We start from the raw sequence: 14839 nt of genomic DNA on the forward strand, positions 1-14839 counted from the left end.
GGAAGATTGGATCAAAGAGGAAAGTGGATCCCCCTCATGGATGCATTTTCATTTTCAGCCCATAGACAAACGCACGCCATTATCTTTACAGTGTTTGGTTGGACCGTCCACAAGCCGGTGGATTGTGAGCGGTTCGGAATGATTTTTTATTTAATAACATGACAACCTCACCCCCCCCAAAAAATCAATACTCAGCAGAGATGCTAATTAAATATATTAATTAGAGGTGTCAAAATTAATCAACAGCTGTTTTGAGAAGTGTCCAAGTTTAGAGCTTTTGTTTAATTTCAAATGGTTAAAATCATCTTATTTCAGCCTCTTAACAGTATTAATGCTTTGATTTCCTTCATGAGCTTTTGTGTTTAATCAAAGTAAGGCATTTGCCAACATCTGCTATTACTTTGGAAAACAAGCGAACCACAAACTGAATCAGTTTAAAAAAAAGGTTGGTAAATACATCAGTCCCTCTCGTGATATTTCTTGGTTGTTATTTTTTTAATCACTAACCAATACCAAATAAACGAAAATTGGTTGATAAACAGTAAGCAGGATAAAACCGGTTTTGTGGTACACTTAAATGCAAAATGAAATTTTGTCTGATTATTTGATTAATAAATCAATTCAAAAAAATATTTTATAGTGACAGCTCAAGTAATAATGTGTGGGGAGTCGAAGTTGGTTGACAAATAAAATGGGGGAAGATGATTTAAAATGGAAGTCAAGTCAAAATAAATCTCTGCCCACAAGTCTAGACATGATATTCCTGATTAATATTGCATTGGTGGATTAAGAGTTAAGGAGATTAAATTAGCAGTTTTCAGACATCTCACGGCGCAGCCGTTTTGGTATTATACTGCCCTCTGCTGTCGACTGGAGATGACGTCAGAATGCCCTTGGGCTCACATTGCGACTGTCACGTGATGAACATTTTTGACTTGACTTCCACTTTAAGATACAATCGTGGGCATGGAACAAATTCATCTCGTATCTCAAGGCAACACTGCATAGTTTAAATTACATGATTCTGAATGCAATGGGCAGATTACATTCACCTGGCAACACATTGGGTTTGAAATCTGATTTGATGAAAACTAACTTCAACAAATACGCACAAGAAGCAGTACAGCCAAGAGAAACGCGCTGAAATGAAAGGAACAGACGGTTTTGAATAAATTAATACAATTTCATGGGGGGGAAAAAATGTAAAATTATTGGAATTTAGCTTTTACTAACGACTGAGTACTACGTATACGTAGTTTTATCAACTGCACTGTAAACCGGCCCCTCCGGACCTGTCAATCAAAGTGAGCCAAGCCCCGCCCCTGCCTGCCCGCCCGCACGTCTCGCGCCAGTTGAGCGCAGCGAGTAAATAGCGAGAGAAGCCTCAAGATGGCGGACCCGCTGAGCTCCGTTCGCCTCAGCAGCGGAGCCGCGGCGGCTGTCCCCGTCAAGAGCCCGCCGCCCAAGCCCTCGGAGGCGAAGGGAGCCCCCGAAAACCGCCCGCAGTCTTCCCGGGACTTGAACGCGCAGCCGCCCAAGAAGCTCCGGGTCGAGGAGAGGAGCGTCAAACCAAAGAAAGTCGTCCGGGATGGAGGGCTGCTGGGAGGCAACTGTAGCGGGAAAGAGAAACTCCAGCCGCCGACGAAGCAGTCCGGTCTCGCTGCCGGTTTGTGGAGCCTCAGCCTGGCCAGCGCGAGCGCCACTTTGGTCCACACAATCGGCGGAAACCAAGCAGCAGCCTCCACCGGGCACAAAATCTTGAAGCAGAGCGATTTCTTCCTCCATAAGGCGCCCAAAAGCAAGAAGCCGAACAAGGATAAACAGCGCGAGAAAGGAGACGTGAAAAAGAAACTATTCGTGACGCCCGCTAACAACGACACGAGCACATTGAACCACATTTCTCCAGTGAAAAGACAAAACGGGGATGTCACGTTGCCACCAAAAGGTAGGCCACGTTATCTTTTACACTAACGCTCGACGCAATTCGATTAAGTTGAGTTAACTACTATTTTGCAAAGTGGTTGGTACATTTAGCGACTTCTCGAACATGTGCCCCTCTCCCCCTGAACGAGAGTGTGCACCAGTCTGCCTTCTAATCCGTCTGGACAGTCCCGCTTTCGAACGTTTTTAACCCGTGAAACTGACTGGGCTGGAACACAAGTGGGGGTGTTTACGCCACAAAGCCCCCCCCGGCTTAGTCGACGTTTCCACGGGGCTAATGGCTGCCAGCTCTCGCTCACCCGCTGCTGAACCCTCGCGGTGGTGGTCACGATGCGAATGCATATATCATGAATAATGTGGGGGAAAAAAAACAAAGCCAATGTGTTTTGAGTAGGTTGGTTTAATCCCCACGAGGGTATTTAACGTCGAATTGTGGCTTTATTGTCGGCGGAGGTTGTGTCTGAAAAGTACACGCCGCTGTCATAAGACGATGACAGGCGCCCGCCATTATGGAGCAAGTGTTGTTTTGGTGGAGCACCACGCCCCCCTCCGCTCCATTCATGCGACTTACTTTGGACACGTTTTCCTTTAATAACCTCGTCCATTGTAAAGATGCTTCAACCCAAATTTCAACCAATGTCTTTTAGTCTCACGAACGATATAAGTGAAACAAAGCTGCAATTTACTGGCGAATATGTTCCCATTTAGTCTCATTCTATTATTGTAGGGTTGTCCAAAGTACGACTTGGAGGCCATTTGCAGTCCACTGCGTGTTAAGATCAAACACATGCTGCTAATGTTAACAATTTTGATATCATCCTAAAACTGCCGGGTTGAAAGTATCCCAAATTTGGTGAAATAGCTAACCGAGCGCAGGGTCTGACATAATGGTGGCCCAGTATTTTTATTTTTAACCTCTTAAATTAATAAATCATCTTTGCTGTTTTTACTGTGCACATTCAATCGAAGCCATTCTGCGATACGTACCCGAGTGCATTTTGGCCACTGAGTCTATCGCTTCACTCTTTCATCCACAGGTAGGCCTACCATACATATTTAATTTCGAATTTGGTTCAGTATTGTTTTCAATCATAAATAAGAGACCGAGAATCTGCAACGGTTGTTTTGGTTTGAAATGAAAACAAAGATGAGAAAGTTCAACATTTGAGTTATTTTGAAATGTTGGTCAACTTTATTTACTATAAAGAAAGCTACTGATAGCTATTTACTTGTTTAAGGTTTCATTGAACTTTTGAAGACAAGATGATGACCCTGCGAGCTCCCTGAACTTTTTGTTAGAATTTCAAAACAAAGATTGTCTAAGATAATTAGCCTAAAGATATTTCAAACAAGTGAGTTGAATTTGACGCAATTTTATTTGCTTTCACTGGACTCGAATATCGGCTCCAAATATCAGTTATTGGCCTCCTTGACTAGTAATAATTGCTATTTTCTAATCAGTATTTTCGCAGACCGCGTTGAAAAAAAAACAACGAGCTTGTAGATATTGTGGCCCGTAACCATTTAGGTTAACCGGTTCTGTACTTGAGGATACATCATTACAGGCTGGTCGTTTGTTTATGTATCTGAGTGTTGCTGTGTTGAATGATGTCATCCTTTTCCCGCAAATCGTTCACCCCTCAGGTGTTCCTTTCATCTTCCTGTTTCACTCGGTGGAAACCTGCTCCACACGCCCCACTATTACGCTCTTCGGCACATTGACCTGACCCATATCTCTTACCGCGCAAGGCAAGGAGCTTTTTTTTTTTTTTTTTTTTTTTTTTTCCCCTCGTCAAACCTGCTCCGCCTCAACAAAAAATGCACGTTTAAGCTGTCGATCTGGCTGCAAGTGACACGATAACGTCTCTCCGCTCATCCGTGAGTATGACCTGACGTTGCCTCGGGGCGCAAGTAGTGTAGTCGAGCCTTATATGCACGCCCCCGCCCCCCCCCCGACACTGGAAGGATCTTAAATTTGTTCTGGCATGTCCGTCACGTTAATCTGGCCACTGAGCTCAATAAGCCTTCCTTTGTAGTCACTTTACAGGCCAGCTAAATGAATGTTTTCGAGCATCTTACGGTGTCATTTTTTTCGAGCAAAGTTGGGTTATATGCGTTCTCGCAGTTTCCTCCCGTCGAACACTTGCATGTAGTGGAAGCAAAAGCACCTGCTGAAATGTAAAACTGTATTTAAAAAAAAAAAAAAAAAAATTGAAGGAGCGTTATGTTATTTAAAAAAAAAAAAAAAAAAAAAAGAGGTCGCCCTTGCACTGATTCTCCTTTTGCTCCTTTAAGCCTTCTTTTTAAGCCTCCATGAAAGCATTTTCAACTTTGATGGAGCGAGTGGCGCCCGCAACCCTGCCGTGTTCACTTTCACACTCCCCACGTCCACACTCTCAATGAGGAGTTTGAAGAAGGGGGGGGGGGGGGGTTGGACCAGCTTCTTTTCTTCTTCTTTTTTTTTTTTTTTTTTCTAAGAAGGTAGACTCAAGTGGATTCAAAGAAAAGGATTCTTTGAAGAAGGGAAAGAAATGTGAGGAAAATGCTGCTGGAGTGAAATGAGTCGATGTTGCAGGAAAAAATTATAATGGTTATTAATGTTCACTATTACGGTAGCGTATTGCATTGAAATGAAAAACAAAAATCAAAATTTTCGGAGTAATTTTATTTGATTTTTTTTTTCTTCAGTTTTTTTGGAATATTTTTTTTCTATTAATATTTTTTTAGAAAAACAGAAAGACATTACACAGAAAAACAGGAAAAAAAAATATTCAGAAAAACAGCATGCCAGTTTCTGTTTTTTGGAAAAAAAAATTTTTGACCTCTGAACTCCAAATGACGTGTTGCAGACTCTCTAATGGCGGACTCCTTCCAGCATACCTCAACCTGCCTTCAACTTTATACCTAAACCGGTGCTTACGAGCTCGCTTTATCATTAAAGGAATGAACGTGTAACTTATTTCCTCTAATCACAGAAGGAAAAAATATTCCAAAAAACAGAAGAAAAAAAATATTTAAAAAAAACTGAAAAAATACTCAGAAAAACAGAAAAAAAAATCCTTAAAACAAAGGCCCACAAAAAAAATATTTAGAAAAACAGGATTTTTTTTTTTTTCCATGTGAATACAGTACGCTTCCGTATATAATAACCATATCATAGAAAACATTAAGTGCTATGATCATTTCTGCATCATAGCTCTTCTGTCTTTAATCTTGTGTACAAGGGAATTAAGCAGCTTGTAAAATGACAAAAAAGTGTTGTTGTTTTTTTTGTTTCTTTTTGAAATTCAGGTCTCCTCTCTGTCCCCGTGGAGCTCCTCAACAAGGACAAGACTAAAGATCGGGAGCGTGAGAAGAAGAAGCACAAAATGATGAATGACATTAAACGGGAGAATGGAGAGGTCAAGCAGCCCATTAAAGGTATATATAGATTTTTTTTTTTTTTGTTAGCCCCCAAAATAGTTCACCGGTCGACACAAACGGGGGACATTTGAAGGTCTTTCATGCATTCGTAGCCAATGGCCGCACATAAAATTAACTATAAATCATTCTGTCGTTGTGGGGCTCGTTTTGCTTCATCCCCTCCGGAGGGGGGGGCGGGGCTTGATGATTAAAAAATAAATAAATAAATAAAATAAAATAGTATTGTGCTGTTGTAGGCAGCTCGATCATGTGAGCAAAAAAAAAAAAAAAAAAAAAAAACACTCGTGGATTTGATGCGTCCGAGTGGAGGAGGCTGACTGAGTGTTTATTTTTCCAAGTCCTCAAATGTTAGGAGCGGAAAGCAGAAATCTTATCAGTTGAAGTTTACTGCCGACGCGGGGCATCGCGGCCGGCGAGGCGGCCGGGGGAAACGGCGAAAGGAAATCAATAAGCAGCAAGCGGCTGCTTTACGAGCGCCGAGGCTATTTGTCGGTGTGTTTGTGCGCGGGAACTTGTCTCCAAGCGAAAACAGATTTCCGCTGTTTAAAGTCATCTCGTGGCTACACTTTCGTACTTGTGTTTAGTGCACATTTTAGCAGCCATCACTCCCCAGGTTCACCCCCCCCCCCTCCCCACCCTGTCCAAAATTGTCACTTGAGTTTTTGGGGTCATGTGTGATTATTTTTTTTTTCCCCACAATATTGCAATTGTGATTATTTTTCCCAGGTCCTCTGAATGTATTTTTTTTTTTTTCATAACAAACACAAGCAACAATATCAGATTTATTATACATACATTTGTTGGTGTTATCAAATAAAGCGAAACTAATCACCAACACGCTCATATAATTTGCTTCCGGATATTCTGTTCGGGATGAAAGCGTTTGTATTTGCAGAAAGCAAAATTGGGGGGGGGGGGGGGGGGCGGTTGTGTGTGTTCGTTTGGATTAGTAGCTTGTGTGCAAATACTCGCTCCGTTGCCCCCTTTATTGTTCCCTCACACACACACACAGACATACATTGTATCACAGTCTGCGCTCAGCCCGTCTCGTTGCAGCGTTATGTGCCAACAAAAAAAAAAAAAAAAAAAAAAAAAACGTGCCTGGGCTACAAACGAGACGGCGCGAGATGTTATCCGTCGCTTGAAATTGTGCTGATGCAGCAGCACGTATATCCCGGCTTGCTGTGTATTTTATGCTACCTGTCCACTTTGGCTGCGCAATTTGCCACAGACGCGCGTCCTCGTATCCGCGAAGAGGCCACGGCGGGCGCATGGATAAATGCATCTTGCCCCCCCCCCCGGCGTTGCGGAGATGCTCTCTCTCCGGAGTTTCCGTTTCGCTACGTTTGATGGCGCGGGTGGAAATGCTACCGTGGCTCGGTCCCGCCTCTGCCTCAAACGCCGCCTTCGTTCGAAAAATAATAAGTGTTCTATGAAAAGATTACAAAATATATATATATATAGAGAGAGAGAACATTAAGAAATAAATCGGTTTTATAAAGTATAAGTACTGTAGTATCTGTGTATTGAATGTGTGCATTCGCTTCAAGGGGCGTAGCCCAGTGGGGGACTGCAGCAGTTGAAGTAGCTGTGAAATTCATTGTCGGTTGTCAGCAGCTCCTTGTGAGTGTTCTCATTATGCATTTGTTTCTTTTTGTAATTTTTTTCCTCCCTCAATATTGCGATTTAATGTACTTTTTTTTTTTTTTTTTTTTTTTGAAGTGCCTCTTCCCATGCGTTTTTCAAGAAACACGGCCAATTAATGAATCAGTGTTACAATAAACTATAAGAAATGTTTTGGTCTTAAATCATTAGCTCATTTTACTGCCATTGACGAATTTAGACGTCTTTTCACAGTCCAGCCATTCAATCCCAGGAATTCTCTTTTTTTTTTTTTTTTCAAACATTAGGGTAAAAAAGGGTCTGAAAATATATGGCAGTGAATGAGTTAATTAATAAGAAAGTTGTTTTTCCATCTACTTGAGTTAGTAGAACCAACATTTTGGCTTGCGGTCTTTTAAGCGTTCGCTGCGGCAGCGTCATGAAATCATAAATCCGATTATGACAATCACGCCAACAAATGTACGCATTGCAACGTCAACTTGAATTTGATTCACTGCTAAGACCGGATAGCAACATTTTGTTTTTATTAGTCAACCGCAAACATGAAAACAGACAGTCAGTCAAACTTGACTTTAATGATTTCGTCCCCCCCGCAGATGGCGCCAAAGCCAAGATCAACTCTGAGCTGCAAATCAAAAAAGTCAAGAAGAAAAAGAAGAAGAAACACAAAGAGGGCGAGAAGCACAAGCGAGTGAAGATGTACCACCGCTCGTGCCAAACCATTTGCGCCGGCCTGCTTCTCCTCCCGTCTCCCCAGCCTCACCGCGCCGATTCCTCCACCGCCGATGCTCCGGACGCCGCCGTGTCCCCGTTTAAATCGCCGCTGCCTGTTTACCCATCGCCCAATAACAAAAGCGGGCACCTCCACTCGTCTTATTTTAACACCTCTCCGCACAAGAGCCCGCAAGCTTTGGCGAACAAGCACCCAGCGCGCTACATCCACCCCGGCCTTTCGGGCCTGGAGTTTGCCCCTTACATCCACATCGAGACGCAGCCTAACGGCGGCGCTCTGGTGGCCCACGCCTACGCCTCGCAGCTGACCTCGCTCTCCACGGGCCAGAGGCAGAGGTTCGCCCAGGAGTTTGTCACCCTGGCGTTCAGCGAGGACTCATCGCAGGTACCGGCAAACCCATCCGCTGCTGAGCCGACGATAAATTCGGGGTGAACAATTAACTCATTCGCCGCCAAAGACGAATTTATTCGTCTTTTCACAGTCCAGCCATTTAACTCCGGGAATTGAGTTGTATTTTTTTCAATTTTTTTTTCAAACGTGAGGGTCCGAAAATGCCCAGGCAATGAATGAGTTAATTGGATTCGAACCGACATCACAGTGTAGTACCAAGCAACTTTCAAATGGACTGCAGTTTTGGGAGAAAAAAAATGCTGAATTTTTGTCGAACAGTAGGCTTTATTTTATTATATAGTTTTGTGTATGTATTAGGGCTGTTCAATTAATCAAAATTCAATTTCGATTATTACACTCCACGATTACGAAATTGGCATAATTGTAAAAAACGATTATTAATATGCATTTATATCCAATGCACTGTTTACACACAAGGAAATCACTCTTAAATTTATACATTCACAGCTTTTTTTATTATAAAATAACAAATTTTATAAATGTGGTTTTGAATTTACATAATTTTAGTGTTTCAAAGAAATGTATTTGTCTTTAGATGTTTATTTATTTTTAAACATTTGCTTGTTTTGTAACCAAAAAATGATCGTTTGAATAATCGTGATTTCAATTATTACCAAAATAATCGTGATTAATATTTTTTTCATAATCGAGCAGCCCTAGTTTAATAAATTTTAGCCGTGCAAGTAGCAGGGTTTTACGTTTGTCATTTATAGTTAGTTTTCATTTCATTTTGACTTTTATTTTGTTTTTTTAAATCAGTTAGTTTTAATTAGTTTATAATGTATCTTTTTTACTTTCATTGTTCATTTCAATTTAGTTTTTTTATTAGTTTTAGGTTTAGTTTTTAGTATTAAAAAAAAAAAAGTGTCCTTGGTTCAGCAGCAATAGCCAAATCAATATTAATAAATTTAAAAAGCTCATACATATTAATTGACAAAACCAAAGATGGACTTTTTGCTTTCCGATTATTTTTCAATGATGTTCATCCCTGCTGTAAATGCGCGATTTTACTCACCCTTACTTCCTGCGTCCTAGGCTGCCCATTATGTCATGGGCATCGTCCACGGGGAAGCCTCCTACCTGCCCGACTTCCTGGATTACTTCTCCACTAAATTCTCATCGGCGCCGGTCAAAATGGAGATCCTGGGAAAGAAGGACATAGAAACCACCACAATGGCTAATTTCTACTCTCAGGTAAAGGTGTCATCCAAACAAGTGTGTGTGTCTGGGTGTGATAGTTAAAGCAGATTTCACACTTTTTTGTTGTTGTTTTTTATTGTGGTAGAACACAACAGATGGGCTAATAATGAATAATATAATTTGACTTTTGCGGTTTACGCCTGACCGTCAAAGCTGCCTTAATTAGCATTTCTTCACGCAATAGCTTGCATTTAAAAATGAACTGCTTGGCGAGATGGCGCCTTGTATCCGTGTCCCTCCCTCCCCGAGCCCTTACGGCTGCGCTAACGGCCGCGCTGACCAACTGGTCGGAGCATCTGCTTCCATCTGTGTCACGTTGGAGAGCGCTTTTGCCATTCACGCTAATGGCCCATCGCTCGAACGCAACGGGAGGCGACGCGTCATTGAAAAAGAATAGCGTAATGGTGCTTGTTTTCGAGCTGCAAGATTTGATTTTTCTATTTGTCATGATTAGCTTCTTGCTACTGTTAGCCAGCAGCGTACACGTTTATTTCCGTTCGTCGACGATCAATAAAAGGCGTCCCAAGTCTGCGCTTTTACTCGGAACGCGTTCAAGCAACTCCTTTTGTTGCCAAGCGCCGGGGAGAGATTATGTAATAAATGCGTGTTGGACCAAGCGGTGGCTTTGTTGTGAGGCAGTAAGACGCCACGTGAAGTCGACGAGGACGGACTGTTGCTATTATCGGTGCGCTCGCGGGGACCGACCGGTGATTACAAACGCACACAAACGACATTCATGCGGATCCGTGAAGCGGGTAGCTTGAAAGTGTGTGTGCTCACAAAAAAATATGATCCTTCAGTATCTAGGTCGTCGACTCAGTCGGACTATTTAAAGTTCGGAGGGTATAAAAAGTGTGCCGCTGTTCAAATGTCAGGTTTTTGTGATATAAAAAAAAAGGAGACCAAGGTAGATCATGTTTTCCACCGTTTAATGTGACTTATAACCAAATCGTCTTCTGTGGGGGGAATTTTTTTTTTTTTTAAATATATAATGAAAAGCCTACTAGAATGTGAAACCACATTATCCCGTTTTTAAAAATTATTTTTACAGTTTCATTTGAGATCCTTTTTTCATGCCCCCTAAAAATGTTGCGACCTTATACCTCCCCGTAGCTTTGCTCAACTGAAAATCAGCCCAGTCCGAACATGTACCAAAATCGTACAAAAATCTGCCCAGCTTTCTCCCAGTAAACATGAAACCATTTAATCGTTACGTTCACCATGTTCACATTTTTGCTTTCTCCGTGCCGCAGGTGAAGAGAACCTACAGCCACGGCACGTACCGAGCCGGGGCAATGAGGCAGATCAGCCTGGTGGGAGCCGTGGACGAGGAGGTGGGCAACTTCTTCCCGGAATTCCTCGGCATGCTGGAGGAGTCGCCCTTCCTGAAGGTGAGTCCCGGACGCAAGTCCCTCGGACGACCCGATGAATAGCCAAGTCGGCGAAAAGAGCGGGTGGCTGTCTGAGATAACGGACAAGAAATTGCCGGCGTTGCCGTTTGAGCAACAGCGGGCCAGTACCAATGTGACGTTTAGCCCAAATGCTATTTTCAAAGCGAATTGCTCTCTCCCTGGTTAGCGCACCCTTCCCTGGGGGACGTCGTCCAGCCTGAGCACGATGAGCCCCGACGAGAGCGACGACGGGCCCATCATGTGGGTGAGACCGGGCGAGCAGATGATACCCGTAGCCGACATACCAAAGTCGCCTTTTAAAAGAAAACGGTAAGGCCGCCAATTTGATAAACCAGATTGTGACTTTTTTTTGTGCGCATTCACGAAAAATAACAGAAAATACCCTCAAAGCAGCAGCTTGAACCTTTATTGTTGCCGGATGAGGCAATTCTATTGTGCGTGTGTAACTTATATTTTAGATTTTTCATTTGTTATTTTTATTTTATTTTTTTTAATTCAGTTAGTTTTAATTTGTTTTTAGAGTGGGTTTTATTTTTTAATGATTCATTTTAGCTTATAGTTATTAGTTTTAGTGTTAGATTTATTTATTTTTTTTATTTTTTTAATATATGGAGTATTAGTCAACTACAATTCCTATACAACTTTTCTTCTTTATGGCTGTACAGCAATACCGAAATAAAAACGTTAAAATGGAACACAGAATTAATTGACAAAGACAAAGAGCCTTTTCACTATAATTACAGTTAGTTTTATAAAAATAACATTTAGTTTGTCAGTTATCGTCTTTTTAGAAGCGCTCTCAATTTTTTTTTTTTTTTTTTTTGGTTCGTTAACAAAAATACTTTTACCGATTTTTAGTTTATTTTGTTAGCTTTCGTTTACGATAATTACTCACACACACACAAATGTTGACCGGTACTTATTTTTTACACTCAGGCATGAATTATGTCGCGCAATTGTCCCCGCTGTTATGCGATGGATGTGTGCCCGCTGTCAGAAGCACTTGCGCAACAGCTGAACCAAATCGTATTTTATCGAGATGCAGCCACACAAAGGTGTCTTAAGTCTCCCATTTGCGTAATCGCAAATTAGTCGCAGCGTCTTCTCCCTGCCGACCTTGACGTGGCGCTAAAGAGCTAAAGTGAACAGGCATAACCAATCTTTAAAAAATGTGCCCCCAGCTCCACCAACGAGGTGAAGAACCTCCTCCAGTCCCTGCCCAGGACCAGCGAGCCCAGAGAGATGCTCTTCGAGGACAGGACGCGAGCCCACGCCGATCACATCGGACAAGGTTTCGAGCGTCAGACCACGGCGGCGGTGGGCGTGCTCAAGGCCGTTTGCTACAAAGACGGGTACGGCGCGCCGCTTGCGTTTCGTTCCCAGCGCTTGCTTTTGCCCTCATGATGTGAATTTTGCGCTTCCAGCCCGGAGCCTCCTCGTGTAACCAAAGACGTCGTGTGCTTCCACGCTGCTGATTTCCCATACGTGGTTCAGCGGCTGCAGTTGGATCTTTATGAGCCTCCCCTCTCGCAGGTCTTGAACACGCACACACACGTAATCTGACACGTTTCACATCACGATCCTTTTTAATGTGATGTGGTATGCTGCCGCCTGGTGGGTTAAAGTTGTACTGCATTGGATTCCTTTGCACTGACAATGGCACCTTCTGACTTGGGAGTTGAATTTGTTCTAGAGTTTGTTTTAGTTTCCAGAAGTCAACCCCCCAAAAATATTGACGATAATATGCGGCTCCGCTAGTCGAAACACAGCATTCTGATTAATATGAGTTAAGTAGTAAAACACACCTGATTTTGCCCATCTCAGGCGGGCGGCCATTTTGTCACTTGCTGTCGACTGAAAATGACATCACAGTTGCTCAGGTAACGACCAATCACGGCTCGGCTTCAGAAAACAGGTGAGGCGTATTTGGTTGTTACCTGAGCAGCTGTGATGTCATTTTCAGTCGACAGCAAGTGACAAAATGGCCGCCGCCTGAGCTGGATGAAAACGGGTGGATTTTACTCCTTAAAGGGGGGGGGGGGGGGAGATCAACTCAAACATATTTTTCTCAAGAATATTTTCCCAGCAGGCCCACTGGGTGAAACAAGGCGTTCTGATTAATTTTCCATTTGTGGAATATGAGTTAAGCAGCAAAATCCACCTGTTTTTAGCCATCTCTGGGGGCGGCCATTTTGTCATTTCTGTCGACTGAAAATGACATCACTGTTGCTCAGGGCTCAGATAACGACCACTCACGGCTCAGCTTCAGAAAACAGGTGAGCCTTGATTGGTCGTTACCTGAGCCCTGAGCATCTGTGATGTCATTTTCAGTCGACAGAAGTGACAAAATGGCCGCCCCCAGAGATGTCCAAAAACGAGTGGATTAACTCTTATTCCACAAATGTAATATTTATCAGAATGCCTTGTTTCAACTAGTGGGCTTGCATGGAAAATATTCTTGATAAAAATATGTTTGGGTTGACTTTTACTTTAAGTAGTAAAATCCACCTGTTTTTCGTCCATCTCAGGGGGGCGGCCATTTTGTCACTCGCTGTCGACTAAAAATGTCATCACGGTTGCTCAGGTAACGACCAATCATGGCTCAGCTTCAGAAAACAGGTGAGCCGTGCTTGGTCGAGAGTCCGGAGCAACTGTGATGTTATTCCAAAATGGCCGCCCCCGGAGATGGACCAAAACGTGTGGATTTTGCTCCTTAACTCGCATTCCACAAACGCAATATTCAATCCGAGTTTAACACGACTGCACAATCGTGGCGTTCTATTGCATTTCCCCCGCAGTGCGTGCAATGGGTGGACGACGCCAAGCTGAACCAGCTCCGTCGGGAGGGCATCCGCTACGCCCGCATCCGCCTGTCTCACGACGACGTCTACTTCATCCCGCGCAACGTGGTCCACCAGTTCAAGACCGTCTCGGCCGTCTGCAGCCTGGCCTGGCACGTCCGCTTAAGGCAGTACGAGGAAGCGGAGGTGAAGGAGGAAGGCCAGGAGCCCGACGTAACGGAAGGAACGAAGGCCGAGGGAGATGTCGTCAAAGTGGAGGAGGAGGATTCGGGTGCGGCCAGGAACGGGACCTTGCCCACGCCGGAGGATCTTCCTGGCGCTCGCTCGCCTGGTTCGGCGGACTCGCAAGCGAGAGCGAGCGAGAAGTCGGGGGAGAATGAGGTTGCAAAGGAGGGCGGGGGCCCCGAACGTCCGCCGTCGCCGCCGAGTCAAGTCGAAGCAGAAGTGCCCAAAAAGAGCAAACCGCCGTCGCCTCTTCCTCGCCGTCCTGACGCCAAGTCGACAAAAACCCCTCACCCCCACCTCCATCGTCATCATCTTCATCGTCGTCCCGCGAGCGCCACCACGCCGTCTTCCAGCTCCTCCGCTTTGTCCCCAACGACTTCCTCGCCGCACGCGTCGTCTTTACGCCCCGCGTTGGCTGCTGCCAGCCCTCCTTGCTCCTCCTCCTCCTCCTCCTCTTCATCACAGAGCCCCGCGCCCGACTCTCACCCGCACCCGTCCTCGGACCCCGCGTCTTCCCGGCTGGCCCCCCCCCCTCGGAAGGACAAAGACTCGCCCCGCTTCAACCCGGAAGCGGCCGGCGAGCGGCGGACCCCGGCGTCCTCCGACTTCCTCGCCCACCTGGGTTGCCACGGCGACGCACGGACTCACGCCCTGGCGGAAACGTGGACTCACGGCATCGAGATGAGCCCCCGGACGTTCGCGCATGGTCACCGCGTGCAGCAATACCCTCCCCCCATGCTGCCTCCCCACCACCTCCCCCAAATGCTCCCCCCTTCCTATTCGCCACTGCTGCCTCACGCCCACCTCCCCCACAGACCCCCCCTCACCTCGCACCAAAACCTGCCCCCCTTCCTCAGTCAGGTGCCGCCCCCCCACCCAGTTCACATCAGCCAGCTGCACCTGCACCCGCCCCACCCGGGGGACGCCACCACCCAGTCCCAGCGTTACTACCCCCAAATGGCCCCCCTCATGTCCCCCCACCAGTTCCACCCACACGCCAAAGCCTTCTACCCCTCGCACTTCCCCTCCCACCACTTCCTCCCCTCGCAGCCGTTCCCCCGCCACCCCGC

General features: G+C 44.9%; 1 protein-coding gene across 1 annotated transcript in view; it reads left to right on the top strand.

Moving 5' to 3' along the window:
* The window catches only part of LOC147126783 (lysine-specific demethylase RSBN1L-like), a 17386-nt gene continuing 2547 nt past the window's right edge, over positions 1-14839 (top strand). The window contains 9 exon segments of the mRNA XM_086021809.1: positions 1-1945; positions 5233-5361; positions 7584-8104; positions 9167-9325; positions 10585-10722; positions 10910-11052; positions 11925-12095; positions 12168-12276; positions 13542-14839. Coding sequence (XP_085877935.1) covers positions 1390-1945; positions 5233-5361; positions 7584-8104; positions 9167-9325; positions 10585-10722; positions 10910-11052; positions 11925-12095; positions 12168-12276; positions 13542-14839 — 3224 coding nt within the window. The 5' untranslated portion in view covers positions 1-1389.

This window comes from Filicampus tigris, chromosome 22 (genome assembly GCF_054856515.1).
Source record: "Filicampus tigris isolate MCC_2025a chromosome 22, RoL_Ftig_1.0, whole genome shotgun sequence".
NCBI lineage: Eukaryota > Metazoa > Chordata > Actinopteri > Syngnathiformes > Syngnathidae > Filicampus > Filicampus tigris.